Below are 19,187 nucleotides of genomic sequence, written 5' to 3' on the forward strand. Positions count from 1 at the left end.
GGATGCACAGGGCTCTTGCAGAGGTACGGGGAGAACCACTGCAAAATTGGTCCAATGAAGCCCATGCACATGGCAAGGATGCTCAGATGGGTCTCATGGTCAACGGTATTGAAGGTGGAAGAGAGGTGGAGCAGGTAGGGGTGCCCTTTGCCCAGGACTTCAGCTGCATTACATTGTTTTGCTATTGTTATCTTTGCTGCTTGGTACATTCATGGTTTTTGTTATTTTCTGTATTAGAACTTGCCACCGTTAGTGCCCTTAAAGACTTTAAAGCTCCCAATATACAGTGATCCGCTGCCGTATGATGCTGCCTGCTTTTAAATGTGTCTAATGCACGTTACTAAAAACAGTGTTTTCATGAGTGTCATCGTGGAATGGGAGGGCATACCTAAAAATGGTATTGTTCAACTGTGTGTTGCACCTTTATGATAAGGTTTCTGTTCAGTGTGTGATGACTTTGAGCTGTGGCATGTAATGTAACTGTACATTACGGTGAATAATTCAAGCCTTTTGGGGCACTATTCCCCACTTTGGAAAATCGCCTCCTGTCTAAATTCTACTGGTTCCCTCCTGGACCACATTCCGCCATGTAGGATAGTACCTTTGGTTTTTACCTGGCCGAATAATGACCAAATAATGGGTAGTTTAGAGGAATGGGTCGACTTTCTTTCGATTACAATATTTTGTGTAATCTTAATTTTGAACCTTCTATTCTCACTCTGACAGTATTGTTATGGTTGTACGGTGCTCCACTGCTCCTCGGATCAGGACTACAATAAATGTTATAAATAAATAAATTAATTAATCAAATCTCTGGGATATATTATAAGAGAACATTTTTGCTTACAGATGAGTATTTATTCCAGGATATGGTCAGTGTTTAACATTGTTACTGAAGGGAGGGGCCCTGGGTGGTGCAACTTGTGATATTTCTTTTCAGCAAGAAAGCAGCAGTGTCTAATCCAAACAAACTGTCTTCACTGACAGGCTCGGACTGGCCTATAGGGCAATAGGCCCATGGCCGATCCAAAAACACAACATGCCGGTGGGGGGCACGTTTTGTTGTTAAAGTGGGCTACTTTTTGGGACAATTTGGGACAGTTTGAGGAGTTAATTCACTCTGTAGCTAGTAGTTTTGAACAGTGTTGCCCGAAAAAATATTTTTTTTAATGTACAATTTGCATCACACTTTATAAAAAAAATCTCACCCCTGGTTACTATTCAAACAGTGTCACAAAAGGAATGAATAGCCGTTTGCAACTGTGGGCCACTTTTTCATTGGTGTCGGAGACAATTTTATAGCCCAGACCGTCCCTGTTCACTGACATGCAAACGCGACCCGGTGGATTTCTGGAGCATGCATGATAGGTGCTGCTCAGAGAAATTAAATCAAGAATAAGGCTACAGTGGACGCAGTGAGCTTCAAAATGCCGAAGACATGATGAAGTGAATCAGTGGAATTCTCCACGGTGACAAGACTGCAATAGCAAGCACTGCCAAAGCTAATAGGTCGTCAGGCTGGGCAAATGCAGAAGATACGCCTTGTTTGTTCTGAGGGGCTTTACAAAACAATCCACAAAAAAGCCAGACCTATACGCTTGGCCAATGCTTGTCTGAAGAGGCTTTGGGTGAGGAACATGGTGGACAGGGTTATGTGTGTAAATGGAGCCAGCCTGCGAAGTTCTTAAAAGTGGGCGAGACAGTAGGGTAAGGATTCCTGGAGCTTGAACGCAGTGACATGGATGGGAACGGTGCCTAAAGGCTTTTGTGGGAGGGAGTTGCTGTAATGAGGCGTAGGAGCGAACAGGGCTCAGAGTTATGGGTTAGGACCGGAACGGGGCAAAAACGCGAGACCAGACCAGCGAACGCTCAGGGACCGCGTGAAACAGCACACATACCGCTTCAGCTATACAAAGTGGCAATGCGGCCCATTATTAAATAAGGGCAATCCCTGCGTGCACCCACAGTGCCCAGCAATGGTGCAACATGCTTTGCCAGGGAGCGGGTTCACCCACTGCACCATCAAAGTGTGCAAGTGGTACACCTTCACCAACACTCACTTGGATGGCAGGAGAACCCATGTCAGTATGGGTGCCGGTGCACTCTTCTCTCCTTTGGAATGAGCCACGACCCTCTCGCGGGGGTGAAGTCTGTAACTGGGCCACCCTGGTCTAATGTCCCCCGGACAGTCCTTTACCTCTATAAATGGCGTCCTGAGGTAGGCTGAGCATGTGTTCGAACCTTCATTGTTCCAATGTATCGGAACAATGTCAAAATGTATCGGTGTGTTCACTTGTGCTGTAGACGTTTAGTATTGTCCAACAAACTCCTGTTCTGTTTGTTTAGTAGATCAAAGCCACAACGCATAGAACCCATAACACTTGACTTATTAGAACACCACCACACTACTTCAACTTGAATTCTGATAACACTTTTTAAATATTACAACAGCTTTTTACCTAAATGTTGAGAAAGGACTATGAGCTTGTCTCTGTATTTTGGTGCTTGGCAAACCGGGTTTCCTCTCAGATCCAGTCTCCACAGATGTCTCCATTGGCTCAGCACAGATTCCAAATCCTGCATTTGTGGGGGAAAGGAAACATGCAAATGAAACACAACCTATTTCAAAACAAAGTTAGCAATAAACATATGTGACAGCCAGTTGCCCCAAACATTTTAATATCTCATAACAAGCCTTGGAACTACACAGTCCATCCATATACAATTTGAATTTTGACTGAGGTAGTATTGAGGATGGTCACCTTCAAATTGCATGACTTCTTTTTGAGGTTATGGTGGGCTGAAATATACTTGACCATCGAGTCATCCTTCTTAGATGGGTTGTCTCAATTATGATGGAAAAGGCTTCCCCGACTAGGCTGGCCGAGTGGATAACTCATGGGTTAAACACTCACTTCTGACATGGGGCAATCGAATCCTGGTACATCAAACTCAGCCTTTTATCCTTCGGAGGTTCATCAATTCAGTACCATCAAATGAGGTAATAATATTATTATTTATTATTACAGCTCTCAGAAATGGGAGCTATCAAACAAAGCACAACACAAAAACCTGATGTGATTAGTCGTATCTAGTTATTCTTATATGGAACATAAGCAGAAAAGAAAATATGTCAGGCATAAGAATTCTCCGTTTACCTGCTGCCATGGACAGACCTGAAATGCCCTCTCTCTAATTGGCCAAACATGTCTTAGACCCCACCAGAGTCTGCTTACTACACTGCGCTACTGACTACTTATGTAATGCATTCCACACCACCAGCAGCAAACCCTCAACAGGCAGGCGCAGCAGGGACTCTGAGAATTAGACGCGCTGGACTTCCCTCTCCTGTACAGACAAGGGACTCTATTGGCAGAAAAGGCATCGTTGCCTGCTACCTCTCATCGTTCGCATAGGTGCCGATACTACTCCATCAGTGCGTACATGGGGTATACAGAAGTGCAACTAAAGACAGACAGACCGATAAACTCTCATTTTTTTGTAGCACTGTGTACATAAAAGACCACTCCAAGGAGTCTCACGTTTTTTTCCGCATTTGAAAGTTAAGCAGAAGCTGATAGTTTAGTTGTGTCTCAATCAGAGCCCTTAAATCTAACTGTCTTCTAAGATTAATTTGTCTAGGTCTCCCAGGAGCCAACCCAGATTGATCAGGCAATACCACAACAGGTAGGGGAGGAAGTAAACAACGGGTTAGTAATTTAGCCAATATAGACAGTCCCTATTGTCTTCGCCTGGTTTGGGAAGGACTGTAATCAGGCCTTCCCATGTACGGGGATCTATTTATTAATTATTCCGAGTGTACAGCTTATTTTGATTTAGGGATCTGATTTGAACCCTAGGTGCCATAAGGATTTTGATAATAATTTAGAAAGACTTGATTCGCCTCCGATTTACCCCAGCATTCAGAAACTGTTGAGGAAAGTATACCTTCAATCACATTTTGTCTGTTTCTTGCATAATGGCCCATGACAGTAAGCTCCCTGAATGATCCCCCCCTCCTCCTAAAATCAAGTCATTAACGTAAGACTCTCAAATTTGGTTTCTTTATTGGCTAACTGTCTAAACGTTACCAAAGCTCTCTCAATCGAGGATAGTTTTCACCACCTCTGACAACCAAGCAAATATTCGAAAGTTTTTATTTGATGCGCAAGTGAGTTTAGTTCACGAGACTCCTTAGTGATACACACACCATGCATATACACTTTAAAAGCTCCCAAATGCAATAAAAAAGGTCCCAAATGACTTGTTAATTAAAAGTAAAAGTTTAATTTCATCTCCCAAAGAATTCTTGCACAGCCAGCACAATAATCACTCCAAGTCACAGAAATGGTTCAATGGCTTTTATTTTATTTTTTGAGGAGACTGGGGACGTCCGTCTCTCTCTTGTCTCGTTATGACCCTCCTCTGTAACACAGGCATCCCTAACCCCTGGTTAGTGCTACTATATGTTTACCTCTACTGTCTAAAAGCTGACAAATGCTGCGATGATCACCTAAATGCCCGCTGTCCAAACTCCCTGAAGGACCTCCTAACTGTCCCTACTCTATCCAGTAGTTAATGATATAATGGGATTATGGGATCATGCCTTGCAAACACACTACGTGATTGAAGCTTCTTCTAACACCCCACTCTTGCCTCTCCCTTTTTACTCTTTCCTCTTGTCCACTCTGTGATACAGATAAGATTTGGAAGTGGGAGTAAAAATATGTTTTCACTGAAAAACGGACGTGTTTTTGCAATAAATATTCCTTTGCACCTAGTTATTCAGGATGTACACGAATTGTTCGTTTGACAATTGCTCGAATTACAATTGACCTTTTCACAATTGACCGAATTGTGAAGGTCAATTGTAACATATATGTGGGGGGAAACCCCCCACAACCCCCCACCTAACGCCAAACCCCCCAAAACCCCTATATATAAATATATATACCACAACAGGTAGGGGAGGAAGTAAACAACGGGTTAGTAATTTAGCCAATATAGACAGTCCCTATTGTCTTTGCCTGGTTTGGGAAGGACTGTAATCAGGCCTTCCCATGTACGGGGATCTATTTATTAATTATTCCGAGTGTACAGCTTATTTTGTTTTATGGATCTGATTTGAACCCTAGGTGCCATAAGGATTTTAATAATAATTTAGAAAGACTTGATTCACCTCCGATTTACCCCAGCATTCAGAAACTGTTGAGGAAAGTATACCTTCAATCACATTTTGTCTGTTTCTTGCATAATGGCCCATGACAGTAAGCTCCCTGAATGATCCCCCCTCCTCCTAAAATCAAGTCATTAACGTAAGACTCTCAAATTTGGTTTCTTTATTGGCTAACTGTCTAAACGTTACCAAAGCTCTCTCAATCGAGGATAGTTTTCACCACCTCTTACAACCAAGCAAATATTCGAAAGTTTTTATTTGATGCTCAAGTGAGTTTAGTTCACGAGACTCCTTAGTGATACACACACCATGCATATACACTTTAAAAGCTCCCAAATGCAATAAAAAAGGTCCCAAATGACTTGTTAATTAAAAGTAAAAGTTTAATTTCATCTCCCAAAGAATTCTTGCACAGACAGCACAATAATCACTCCAAGTCACAGACATGGTTCAATGGCTTTTATTTTATTTTTTGAGGAGACTGGGGACGTCCGTCTCTCTCTTGTCTCGTTATGACCCTCCTCTGTAACACAGGCATCCCTAACCCCTGGTTAGTGCTACTATATGTTGACCTCTACTGTCTAAAAGCTGACATATGCTGAGATGATCACCTAAATGCCTGCTGTCCAAACTCCCTGAAGGACCTCCTAACTGTCCCTACTCTATCCAGTAGTTAATGATATAATGGGATTATGGGATCATGCCTTGCAAACACACTACGTGATTGAAGCTTCTTCTAACACCCCACTCTTGCCTCTCCCTTTTTACTCTTTCCTCTTGTCCATTCTGTGATACAGATAAGATTTGGAAGTGGGAGTAAAAATATGTTTTCACTGAAAAACGGACGTGTTTTTGCAATAATTATTCCTTTGCACCTAGTTATTCAGGATGTATACGAATTGTTCGTTTGACAATTGCTAGAATTACAATTGACCTTTTCACAATTGACCGAATTGTGAAGGTCAATTGTAACATATATGTGGGGGGAAACCCCCCACAACCCTCCACCTAACGCCAAACCCCCCAAAACCCCTATATATATATATATATATATATATATATATATATATATATATATATATATATATATATATATATATATATATATATATATATATAAATATATATTACCAAACAGATATATATATATATATATACGGTCAATTGTGAAAAGGTCAATTGTGACCCTTTAAATTCGGTCAATTGTTCATTCAAACAATTGTAAACAAACAATTTGGGTAATACCGTTATTCATGCACGTTAAAAGATACATGTTTACTTCTTTCAATCAGGCAGTTGTAATAGTAGTTTCTTCCTGTGGTACTATGTGCACTACTGCTCCAAACATATCCCTTGATCTTTGTGGATGAAAGCAGGGGTATAAGGTTCTAAGTGTCTGTTTCCCATCATTTTGTTGGGAGTACGTTTACTCCTATTTTCAATCTTGGGGAGTATTTGCCTTTTTTAGGGTGTAAATGTGGCTGTTACATCACTTATCAGTAGGGCTGTGTCCACTGCATCTCACCACCCAATCACTCTTCTATCCCTTCAATGTTCCCACTACTCCTGTCCTTACCACCACCGTTTGATGTTACTCCTCCTTCCACTACTACACTACTCCCATTTCACCCTACGACTCCCTCCGCCACACCACTACTCCCTCCTCCACACTGTTACTCCCTCCTTCACATTGCTACTCCCTCCTCCACACTGCTACTCCCTGCTCCACACTGCTTCTCCCTCCTCCACACTGCTACTCCCTCCTCCACACTGCTACTCCCTGCTCCACACTGCTACTCCCTGCTCCACACTACTACTCCCTGCTCCAAACTACTACTCACCACTCCAAACTCCTACTCCTTCCTCTAATCTACTCCTCCTCCCTCTAACCTATTCAGCCTCCCTCCATCCTACCCCTCTGCCCTCTAAACCACTACTGCAAACTCCTTTCACTCAGGCACATTTTCTCCACAATAACTCCTAACTCTATATGGTCTATGCACTCGACACACTCACAGACACTCAATCTACATAACCACTTTCACTCATTAGCCAAAATCTCTCCTGTAGAACGAATTGCCTCCACACTCCACCACGCTTTCTTTTCTCCTGCTGGTGTCATGGTCGTCCACCATGAAAGGGTTGCTGTCTTTTTGCTGCTTCTTGCCGCCAGCCGGTTCAGAGCTTTTCCAAGAAGAAAGAAAGGCAGCACGATACCTACTGGCTTTATGCCAACACATGAAAAGCACAGTTGGCTGATGAGAAGAGGTACACAAAGTGTTTAGCCCTAACGACGGACATATCTGTCCAAAATGCATTGGCCAAATAGATTTGTGTACAAAAAACCTGCTTCTCGCAAATAAAAGCGTTTTTTTAATGGAATACAATGAGTACTGATCCAACATATGATTGAAAACCAAAATATCTCATGATACATTTGTGAAACTGAGTGAAGGAATTGTAGCTCGGACGGAGCAACATGAGAGCACATGGCTTCCCAGGGGCAACTTCAGGATTTGGCATTGTAATTCTTACTCTAGTGCCTAGAGCTGAACCAGTGTGTTCCGATTACTGTTCTCGAACAACATTTTGGAAGAGAGAATCATACACATATTATTGAAGTACAAGGTGGTGCCCACCTATCCTTTACTTTCCTTCTCCACCTTCACCTTCTGCTGACCGTGCCAGAATAACCTATACTTCCTGTTTCCTGCTTACATTTCCCCTTTTGTCTGCCAGGATTGAATAACTTTCCCTGACCAATCTGGCCCCGTCTTTCCCAGGGACGTGTGTGTGTTTAGCGAAAAGTAGGAGGCTAAGCCACATCCACCTTTTCCATCTAGTGAGTTCAGAGTCTGGCGACTCGGGAAAGCTAAAGTTCATCTTTGTATTCCTGGACCCCCTTTCGTGGGGTCTCCCTGTAACATCAGTTCAGTAAGTGGTATGTTTGGCATGTCAGAAACATCTGCTACAGCCCCATGCATCTGGGTTGCGTTATTGTTCTTCATCGTGGCAATGGCTTTCTTCGGGTATTCGTCCAGCTTTGATTGCCTCCTGTCGGGTCCTGTCATGCTCCCAGGAACTAGATGTAGAGGGGGCGGTTACGTGATAGTGAACCGCCCTGTAACTGCATGTCAAGATGCTTGAGTGAACAAACAAAAGATACCATTTTCAGATTTTCTGTGGCTGCAAAACCGAATCAGGACCAGCTTACAAACCAAACCATCAGACACCAATGTTAGAGGGACAGCAATGAGTGTGAGAGTAGCACTCCGCTATTTGCAATTCAGAGAAAGTTGCAGCTACATTCCCACCATAGCAAAGAGAAAATCCATCAAGTCAGCATGAAGTAGAGGGCCACCTTGATCACTGACTTTCATTCAGGTAAGTCACTCTGCACCCTTAAACCCGAAGCGGGGGTGTAGAATGTCTGACAGAGAAGTGCCCACCCATCCAGAGACGCAAGAGGAAATAGAAGACAGGGACTGATTGTCGTTGGCGTGGGTCCCATTCAGATTCGGGCTCTTCTCTTGTGCTGCCCTTCATTCTTCCTTCGACACTGCCCTCCTATATGCTAAGCAATCCTATTATTTGGATCTTCTAAACTCTTACTCCTCCCACCCCTCCCGTCTGTTTTAAACATTAACTGGTATTCTTTCTCCATCCTTGTCTGATCCTACGCTTGCTTCTTCTCTCTCAGCCACTGGCCTGAACTCCTATTTCTCTTCTACGGTTGCTCTTCTATACTCTGTAATTACTCTCTCACCTTTCACACCTGCTCTTCTTCCTTCCTCTCACTCTCCTTCTATGACCTCATTTCATCGTATTTCTATTTCTGACACTGGCTTCTCTCTTTCCAGAACTCACCCTAACTCTGCGCCGTCTGACCCTATTCCTTCTTCTCTTATTCCTAAAATCTATCCGTCTCTAATGCCTTACCTCACTGCGTTGTTCAATACTTTGCTCCTAACTTCATCTTTTCCTTCCACTTTTAAACATGCTACTATTCTCCCAAATCTCAAAAAACCCTCTCTAAACCCTTCCCTTCAATCTAATTTTCGCCAAATATCTCTCCTCCCTTATCTTTCAAAACTTCTTGAACACCTTTTCTATTCTCAACTTTCTTCTTTTATTACCACTAACTTTATTCTTCTCCGCTTTCAATCTGGTTTCCGACCCTGTCATTCTACCGAAACTGCCCTTCTTTCTATCTGCGACTCACTTTTTTCTGCTCACTATGCAAAGCACTCCTATCTTTTGATCTTTCTTGACATGCCAGGCACCTTTGATACTGTCGACCATTCTCTTCTACTTTCCTCTCTCTCCTCTCTTGGGTTTATTGGGGCCGTCTTGTCACTCTACCCTTCTGATTGCACCTATTCTATCTCTTGGGCTGGCAAATCCTCTCCCACCATTCCTCTCTATCATGGTGTCCCTCAAGGTTCTGTCTTGGGGCCTCTTCTTTTCTCTCTTTACACCTGCCCTCTCACTACTATAATTGCAACTTGTGGCCTGTCTCATTGTCTCTACGCTGATGATACTCAGCCCTACCTATCCTTCTATTCATACAACCCTAACTTCTTGTCTTCTGGCTATCCAGTCTTGGATGTCTGACTATTATCTCATTCTCCACCCCTCTACGACCGAGTTTCTTTTCTTTCCATCCTTAACTATTCCCTGAACTATTCCTCCTCCTTTGCCGCCTCCCACAATGTCCTTTCCTCCCTCACTTCCTATTTCCCCTTCTGCCTGCAACCTGGGCATCTATCTTGATCCTTCTTTTTTTTTTCTTAATATTCGCAAAATCCTGTCGTTTTCTCACCATTTATGCAACTAAGCTGTTAATCTCCTCCCTTATCTTTTCTTATCTCTTCTATTGTTCCTGCCTTCTCTTTGGTCTTTATATCTCTCGCCTAAAACGTCTAAGGTCCATCTATAATTCTTCTGTTAGGCTCCTTTTTACAATCTCCCCACGGGATTCAATCTCTCAAGCTATGTCTACACTTCAATGGCTACTTTATCACTCTCACCTTAAGTTTAATTTCTTATGTCTTGTTTTTAAGTCTCTCGATAATCTTGCCCCTCTTATCTGTATTCCCTGCTTTCATTCTATTACCCCGCTCAATCTCTTTGTTCTCAGTCCCAATTTCTTTTGTCTGCCCCTCCCCCCATGCACAATCCCATTTTCGTTCTTTTTCTCTATTGGCTCCTCTTCACTGGAATACACTTCCTTTCTCCCTCTGCTCTCTTTCTTCTTATCCTCGTTTCAGTTCTGGCCTTAAGGCTCATTTGCTTTCCTCGTAAATTTTGTTTTTTCTGTCATTTTATCACTTGATTTGTACTGTTTACTATATTATTGTTAAGCGCTTTGGTATAAAGTGCTCTATAAATCAAAATAAAATACAAAAGAAAAGTAGAACACTATGCCGTAAGGCCTCGTGGGTTCTCCCCAGGCTGTTATTAATAGTAAAAATCAGGGCCGAGAGGCCACCAGGGGGCGCGGGCAGGATGGACGCCTGAACGTCGAGCTCCGCACCCAGCCCCGGGTGAATCACGATTTATCGGCGAAACGAGGGTCCCATATACTACGCGACCCCCCCCAAAAGACGTTGAAGCCTGTGGCCCCCACCTGGGTCCAACTTTGGTTCCGATCCGACGCTCCTGTGCGGAGTTACACGGACCAAGGCGATATCGGCTGCCCCTCCCCCACGACCTGGCGCGGAGTGGCGCAGGAGACAGCACGAGCCGCGCCGCCCACGAATAGGCCCGAGAGGGTGGGCCCGCGGCGCTTCCTCCCCTGGGCATCCTCCGACTTGAAGAAAACCGTCCATCTACACAGGGAGCGCACGCCCGGCGCCTCTGGTGCCCGAGGCCCGGCCTGACCCGGAGAAAGGCGGCGCCCGTCGTAAACTGGCCGACACGAACCCCTCATGAACTGGAGAGAGAACTTGCTGAAATACCAGTTTGTTCCCAAAGAAAGGACCATGGCCGCCGGTAGCCCCACCGTCCCACCCCCGGATCTGGGGGCTATCCAGAACAACATCCAAACGATTCTGGAGGAGATACGAGGTATGAGGACAGACATGGGGGCCAAACTGGCCGACCTCACCACCAAGGTCACCACCTTAGAAGACCGCGTGGAGGGCGTCGAGAATAACCAACTTTCGGCGACACTCCTCGAAACCCAAATGGACATGAGACTCCGAGACATGGAAAGGCGCGAGGAAGAGCTTCGGTTCAAGGTTGACGACATGGAAAATAGGGAGAGGAGGAACAACCTTCGAATCTTTGGCCTGATGGAATCTGAGGGCGAATCCGTACAAGGACTTGAAGGCAAAGTGCACGATATCGTGAGGATCGCCCTGGGAACGGAAGACGTGGGGGCGATCAACTTCGACAGGGTGCACCGAGCGGGGGGGGGAGGTAGAGGCCCACGCTCGGTTCTGGTTCGGCTGCACTACTACAGGGACAAGATCAGAATCCTGGAAAAGGCGAGACATCTTGGCACCATACAGTACGGTGATTCGAAGGTATCCATCTTCCAAGACCTCTCGGCCCTAACCCTGTCAATGAGGAGGAAATGCGGCACACTCACAAGATGGTTGCAGGGAAAAGGAGTCCGATATCGGTGGGGTCACCCCTTCTATTTGGAGTTTGAGTGGCTAGGCGAGAAACACCACCTGGTGTCGGAGGAGGACATACGAAGAGCCACGGACGATCTGGTGAACGGCCAGGTGGGCCATTCGGGCGCCCAGGAGGGAGGACCACGGGACCCCCCTAGGGGTCCCGACGGCCCAGGAAATCACAGTGGGAAATCTAAGGTCAAGGGGGCCCGAAAGTTTCGGAAAACCAGACACCCGTCAATGAACCCGGAAAATCACACTGACTCATGAAAACGACGTTCGATTGGAAGGAGAGATAATCATGAGGTGAGAGACGATTCAGGGTATGGACGCAGGAGGCCCTGGGCCCACGAACTGCCTTGAACGGGCACCGCGGCGGTGCCGCGTTTGGCCCACCGGATTTGGGTCGGCAGACCATTATGTTAAAAAGTTAACTGTTTATTTGCGTTGCCCCGCGTTTGGGTTTCTGGTTGTGGGTTGAGGGCCCGGGCGGGGTCTCTGGTTTTTGTCTCGGTTAAGTGCACCGAAGGCCTGCAGGGGCCGACCTGAATCGGACTTGCGATCTGGGACTCTCCAGATACACGAAAACCCCGGGGCTGGGGTTGGAGTCCTTGGTGGTTCGTTGACCGGCCCCAACACATGTTGGGGAGAGTGGACGGACGCCTCAAGGTTCAAGGGTGGGGAGGGGGGAGGGAAGACACGGGGAGGGGGGTCAGTTGCAAGGGGGGAGCGGATGGGGGGGATAACGGGGTAGTTTGGGGGACTCAGGGGGAAATTCAGTTCAGACCGCAAGAATACGCTTGGCAAGGGGCACTAAAATTCAATCACCACGAGGGGTTCAGAATACGCACACGGTGTGATGACAATGATTGAAGGGAAGGTGGGCACGTTAAATGTCAAGGGTCTAAACTCTCAAAATAAAAGATCCCTCACGGGCAACATGTTCCGAAAACAACACCTGACGGTCCTATTTCTACAGGAAACACATTATAAGCGCGGGAGGGAATCCAGAATTAAGGGGAAAGACATCGGCAGCAACTATTGGGCTTCACACCCGACCTCGAAGAAGGAGGGGGTGGGCATTCTCCTGGGAAGGGCTCTCCAACTAACGGGGGTGGAAACCAAGAGGGGGTTTGGGGGTCGATTTCTGGGTGTCAAGGGGCTTTGCGAGGGGCAGCGAGTTACTCTCGCCACCGTATACGCGCCCAACACGGGCCAGGTGGAGTTCCTCACACGGATCTTTGGTGTCATGGATGAATGGGCCGAGGGGGCCATGATTCTCGGGGGTGATTTTAATCTCATAGCCGACCCCCAACTGGACTGGTGGTCCGCCAGAGGTGGGGTACCCAAGGGGATCACGAGGGATAACCTGGCTTTGCAGAACCTCTTGAAGGATCACTACTGGGTAGATGTTTGGCGCAAGGCGTACCCGGCCCAGGGTGGTTACACATTCTTTTCTCCCCCGCACTGCACCTACACCAGAATCGACCTTCTGTTGGCCTCAGAGGAGGGAGATGGGGCGGTGACCCAACCAAAAGTCGAGACCATAACGTGGTCGGACCACGAACTACTTATAGCTAACTGGTCCCTGCCCATCGCCCCGAGATCGGCTCGTTGGCGGTGCAACGACACGCTCCTTAGGGATCCAGCATTCCGTGAGTTCATGAAGCAGGAAATGCTGGCCTACTTCGAGACAAATGACACGGGGGAGACGGACATGTCCATGGTATGGGAAGCGGGGAAGGCCACCTTCAGAGGCCTCCTCATAGCGGAGGGCTCGAGGCGTAAAAGAGAGAGGGGCCTGATCGAGAGCAGACTCCGAGGGGAGCTGCAGATCTTGCGGGCCAGACTGGGAGTCCCGGGAGTGGACCGGAGGGCACTATTGGACGAGATGCAGGGCAAAAGACAGGAGCTCCATACGGTTCTCATAGGGGAGGTGGTTAAGAGGATGCGATATACCAAACAGAGATACTACGAACAGGGCGACAGGGTAGGCACTCTGCTGGCCCAGAGGTCGAGGGGGTGTAGAGTGGAGAGAGGGATTACCCGGTTGACCGACGAAGAGGGCAGGGTTCATGGGAACCGGCATGAAGTGACGGAATGCTTTGCTGAGTACTACAGCAAACTCTATTCTAGGCAAGCGGGCGAATCTCAGGAGGACATTGCCTCCTACCTGGCAGAACACCCCCTCCCCAAACTGACCGACCAGGACTTGGAGGCCCTCGAGGGGGAAATTTCAGAAGAGGAGGTGGAGGGAGCCATCAAGAGACTGAAGGCCGGAAAGGCTCCGGGCCTTGACGGCTACACAGCGGATTTCTATAAACAGACCCAGTCCACCTTAGTGAAGCCCCTGACCAAATTGTTCAACCAAATTAGAGGCAACGACACGATCCCCCCGACTTTCCTACAGGCCCTCATCACCGTCATACCTAAACCTGGTAAAGACCGGGCAGCTTGTGGGTCTTACAGACCCATTTCACTTCTCAACTTAGATGCCAAGATCTTTGCTAGGATCCTGGCCTCCAGATTGGAAAACTCCCTCCCACGCCTGATACATCCTGACCAGGCGGGATTCGTCCTCAATAGACAGGGTTCCGATAATTTAAGGAAGACCCTCCATGTATTGGCCACAACCGAGGCCAGGAATGAAGGCGCTCTCCTACTGGCTCTTGACGCGGAGAAGGCCTTTGACAGGGTCAGCTGGGCTTTCATGAGGGAGGTCCTCTTGTCGGTGGGGATGGGTCCAAGGTGGCTGGGATGGATATCCGCGCTCTACTCCTCCCCCTCGGCCAGAGTGGTGGCTAACGGGATTGAGTCTAGGGAATTCCCCCTTGAACGTGGCACGAGGCAGGGATGCCCCCTGTCTCCGTTAATCTACGCATTGGTGATGGAACCGTGGGCAATCTCGATCCGCAATGACGCGGACATCAGTGGTGTACAGATGGGGGATATGCACTGCAAGATCTGCCTCTTTGCGGATGACGCCCTGCTCTATGTCACCAGACCGTCCCAAACAATCCCTCGGGTGCTGCAGGGCCTCGCAAGATATGGAGAACTATCGGGGTATAAGGTTAATTTGGACAAATCGGTCGCATTCATGGGTGGGAACCTGCCAGACACGGAGGTGGCCTTTGTGGAGGGTCTCCCCTTCAAGCGGAGCGATGAGGGGTTCCGCTACTTGGGAGTCCAAATCACACGTAACCTTGAGGACCTGTATGGGGCCAACTTCCCCCCCCTCTGGTCAGCAATCAGGAGAGACATAGAAAGGTGGGCGGGAACGGGTCTCTCATGGATGGCACGCCTTAACCTTATAAAAATGGTTATCCTCCCAAAATTTCTGTTTCTCTTTCAAATGCTCCCGGTCCAAGTCCCCAAGGCCTTTTTTGACGAAACAAAACGCATCCTCCTTAGATTCCTCTGGCAGGGCAAAAAACACAGGATTTCATACGAGGTTCTGACTAGGACCAAGGAAGATGGAGGGGTGGGCTACCCTGATCTCGAGACGTACTATAGGGCTTCCCAGTTGAGGATCCTGGTCGATCACTTCTCACCGGGACCGAAAAAACAGTGGGTAGCCATGGACAATAGGCCCCTGGCGCCCGTCACACTAGAGGAATGGCTCTGGGTCCCAAGGAGAACGATCCCCAGATCAGTCTTGAACCACCCGATTCTAAGAGTACTGTGGTCCCTGTGGAGAGAGGGAGGTTACTATAGATGGCTCACGACATGGCCCTCCCCCTTGAGCTGCATCTGGGCCCCTCCTTTCCTGGCCAAAATAGCGGAACCAGCAGCCTACCAGACATGGTTCGAGGTGGGCCTTGGTAGGACCGGCCAGTTGTGGGTGGGGGGCTCCTTCCTCCCCTTGAAGGACCTAGAGGAAGCCCTGGGAATAGGCACGCTTTCCCCGTTCCGATATCTTCAGCTTAAGGGTGCCCTCACGGAACCATCTTGGGGTGATACCCTCAGGAGGGAACTCACAGACTTTGAAAAACTCCTTCTGACCGCAAGGGGCTCCAAGGGGATAATCTCCCGCCTATACAAGCTCTTTCTGTTCTCCATCCCCCGAGACCCGCCACCAGCACGCATACAATGGGGTAGGGACCTGGGCGAGGAAATTGATGACGAGAGATGGACAGAGATGTGTAGACGGGCCAATCGATCCACATCCTCCCTCCAATATCGCCATCAGGCCCTCAAGATATTACATAGATGGCACTACCCCCCGCAAAGAATAGCCAAAATGCGTCCAGGATATGACCCACACTGTTGGAAATGTAGGACAGAGAGAGGTGACTATGTCCACATGTGGTGGGGATGCCCAGTGGTCCAGAAATACTGGGACAAGGTGCGGACCTGGATCAAAGGGGTAGATGGGATAGAACGAGTATCCTGCCCGTGGCTCTTCCTCTTCGGGATTAGTAACGAAGAGGACCGAGGTAACACTCATGATCACATGCTCCAGGTGATGCTGGTAGCAGCTAGATGTTGTCTGGCGCAGAAATGGAAACACCCGAGAATGCCAGGGGAAAAAACCTGGGTGACCAAAGTAAGGGCCATCTACGACATGGAGTTCCTCACACACCTGCTCGATGAGTCTAAGTCCAGTATCGAAGAAATTTGGCTCCCCTTCTTTGATAAGTACGGCCGAGTGGTCTAGGTCCTGAGGACTGAGCTGAGGGATTCCCCTCCTCCCCACGGATGTGGGACCATGGGCCAAGGACCCGGCTGAGAACTGAACTCGTTGGGCCCATATGACTTTGGCGTGCCACACGCATATTGTATTGACGCCTCCATCATTAAGAGAGCCCGTTGTGCAAGTGTTTATCAAGGCTATGTAAGCGCGAACTGAAGGGGGGTGGGGGGAGGGAGAGGGAGGGGGGGGGGCATGGGGTGTGTTTCGTCTGGTTTTCTCTTTATGTTAACTCACATTAATAAATGCAATGCAAGAATGTAACCTCGTTATGCACCAAAGAAACTTAATAAAATTGATTTTCAAAAAAAAAAATCAGGGCCAGCCTCTACCATCAGGAGCTCTATGTTATGATCCGTAAACCGCATCTAAAAGGGAGCTGAGCCCCACTGCATCCTCCAGTAAAAAAATATTGCACAGCCCACAGGGAAAGCACAATGTGGCAAGGTGCAAAGTAGGAGTCCCCAACCCCCACTGCTGCAGTTCTGTAAGGCTATGTCACACTGGTGAGCCTCTGCTCCAGCACATAACATCTCTGCAGTTGCAAGGATTACAGACTTACACCAGGCATCACTGTGATTAGAGTAGCTTTGAGCACCCAGTTAACGGTGTTCTGGACTCTGGCAACATTTGCATCCGGATGGAAATTGCAGGATTTCTGAAGCAGATTACGCTGCCCCACTACTGAACGATCATCTAGATGGCTAATCACCAGACCCATCCAGGATTACATACCATCTCTCCCTGCCCAGCAGCTCATTTTTAAAATCAAAGGACAGCATTTTGACATCTTCCCAGATGTCTTTTATGTGCTGAATATATTGTCGGGACCAGGATTTGTAATAGGATTTCCGATTGTTACTTTTCAGAGCTGAATTATCCCAAAAACAAGGCCTTGTTATGTATGGTACTTTATTCCCTATTTTGGAGATAACTACCTTGCATTCTTTCAGGGAGTGGGGAGTGGGAAGAGAACAGTTATTAGCAAAGGGAATCCTGTCTGATTTCAGCTGGTGAGAGAAATAGCTCAGAATTACTGCATGACTTTCAATCTGGATCCAGGTCAAGAATTCTATTTGATGAGAGATCGGCGCCACATTCCATCTAAAGTCACAAAGGGATGTAGTCCAGGGAGAAGGCTCTTAGGTATGTCGGTACATCTGGGAATCCAAAGCCTCCTCTGGAAGTACAAAGGAATCTTTGGTGGCCATCCCCTGCTCTCCATAGAAAGAATGAAAAACATTTTTCTAGTTCTTTAGAGTCTTTCTGGCATAGCAGTAGCATGGTAAAAGCATTCAAGAGCCGGGAAAGCAATCTCATCTACATAGCACCGACCTTTCCCTATAGAGTCAACCTTTCTTTTTTTCAACTCTAGCAATCCATCGCACGTCTCAGTAGGATCAGCTGCAGATTAGATGTTGACAAGTGATTTATATCACTGCCAACTTGTATTCATTAATTCGTTTCATCATTTGTTTAGCGCCCACAGAGGAACCGAGGTACAAAATATGGGAAATTCAGAGAAGTGCTAGAATGCGTGTGTGCATTATAGCCATTACAAAGTTATGAGGCGGTGGCCAATTCTCTGCTAGCCACCCATGTTTAATTGGCATGTGCATGGGTGGGGAGAGGTAGTCTAAAGACTAAACTGGAGTGGTGTGTGGGAGGATATTCATTATGTGTGTAGCTACAGTTTGAATTTGTGTCGTGAAAGGTAGCTGCGTTCTTATGGCAGAGGTGTTGTGCAATGTGTCAATCGAGTTATGTGAGCAGGCAGGTGCGTTCAGTTATGCAGCCGTGTCTTTGGATAGAATTCCATAAACAAGGAGTGCGATAAGTATAAGTGAGTTGGCCACACTCTAATGAATGCCTAGGATCAGAATATTCACTATATTTGATGCATTGGTTACAATTCTACATTTGTCTGGAGTTTAATGCAATGGCTGCATTCTACATTCAGCTAAGTTAAAACCATTAATATTTTCTACCTATGCCAGAAAAGGTAAGTTGGTTAATTGCTGCAGTCACATTTTCACTACAATCACAGATTGAGTGAGAAAGCTCCATGCTGCGTACTGCACACATCTAGATTCCATCAATTGGTTACACTCTGCAATAACCTAGCTTTTCAGGAGGGAGTCAGTTCAAAACCTTCTGTAGATACAGTAAATAGGCTACATCCAGCCATACAGCGGAGTATTAGGAAATTGGCTACACTTTAACGAGCCAACAACACATCAGTTAGATGAATGTTAGAGTCATCAAGAGTTAGTAGGGGGGCTGTCTGTAACAATTTGCATTGAGAGAATTAGGCTAAGCTCATCAGAGATAATGGGCTGTCTTTTACCTGGCAGAAGGGTTGCTGGTGGTTGGGTTTGTGGCCTGCTTAGGGGTTCCGTGGGTGCACGGATCAAACTAAAGAATGAAGCCACGCAAGGGATGCCCTAGCTTCTGCCCCCATTTGGCCACCCCCAGCGGGTCCCATTGAAAGTGTGCCTTGTTGTCATCAGACCGGCATTCCGTAGTGATCGGGTGACCAGGTGGGAAGGGAAGCAGCATGGTGGCTTGGTGTCAAAACGAGTAAGTGTGAAAGGGGTAGGGTAAGTCATGTTGCAGGAGGGAAAAGCCATGTTTTGATGGCTAGCGAAGAGAAGCTTCAGGAATTCTGGATGGGAGGAGAAGGAAAGAAAAGGGGGTG

General features: G+C 47.2%; 1 protein-coding gene across 2 annotated transcripts in view; it reads right to left on the reverse strand.

Moving 5' to 3' along the window:
- PPP1R42 (protein phosphatase 1 regulatory subunit 42) overlaps nucleotides 1-19,187 on the reverse strand; it is a 1,058,014-nt gene that overhangs the window by 156,830 nt on the left and 881,997 nt on the right. For both annotated transcript variants that reach the window (XM_069621142.1, XM_069621141.1), the window contains one exon: nucleotides 2,460-2,577. In XM_069621142.1, coding sequence (XP_069477243.1) covers nucleotides 2,460-2,577 — 118 coding nt within the window. The remainder of the gene's footprint in view (nucleotides 1-2,459; nucleotides 2,578-19,187) is intronic.

The sequence above is a fragment of the Ambystoma mexicanum genome, chromosome 5q, assembly GCF_040938575.1.
Source record: "Ambystoma mexicanum isolate Mex_15411 chromosome 5q, UKY_AmexF1_1, whole genome shotgun sequence".
In the NCBI taxonomy this organism is placed as follows: domain Eukaryota; kingdom Metazoa; phylum Chordata; class Amphibia; order Caudata; family Ambystomatidae; genus Ambystoma; species Ambystoma mexicanum.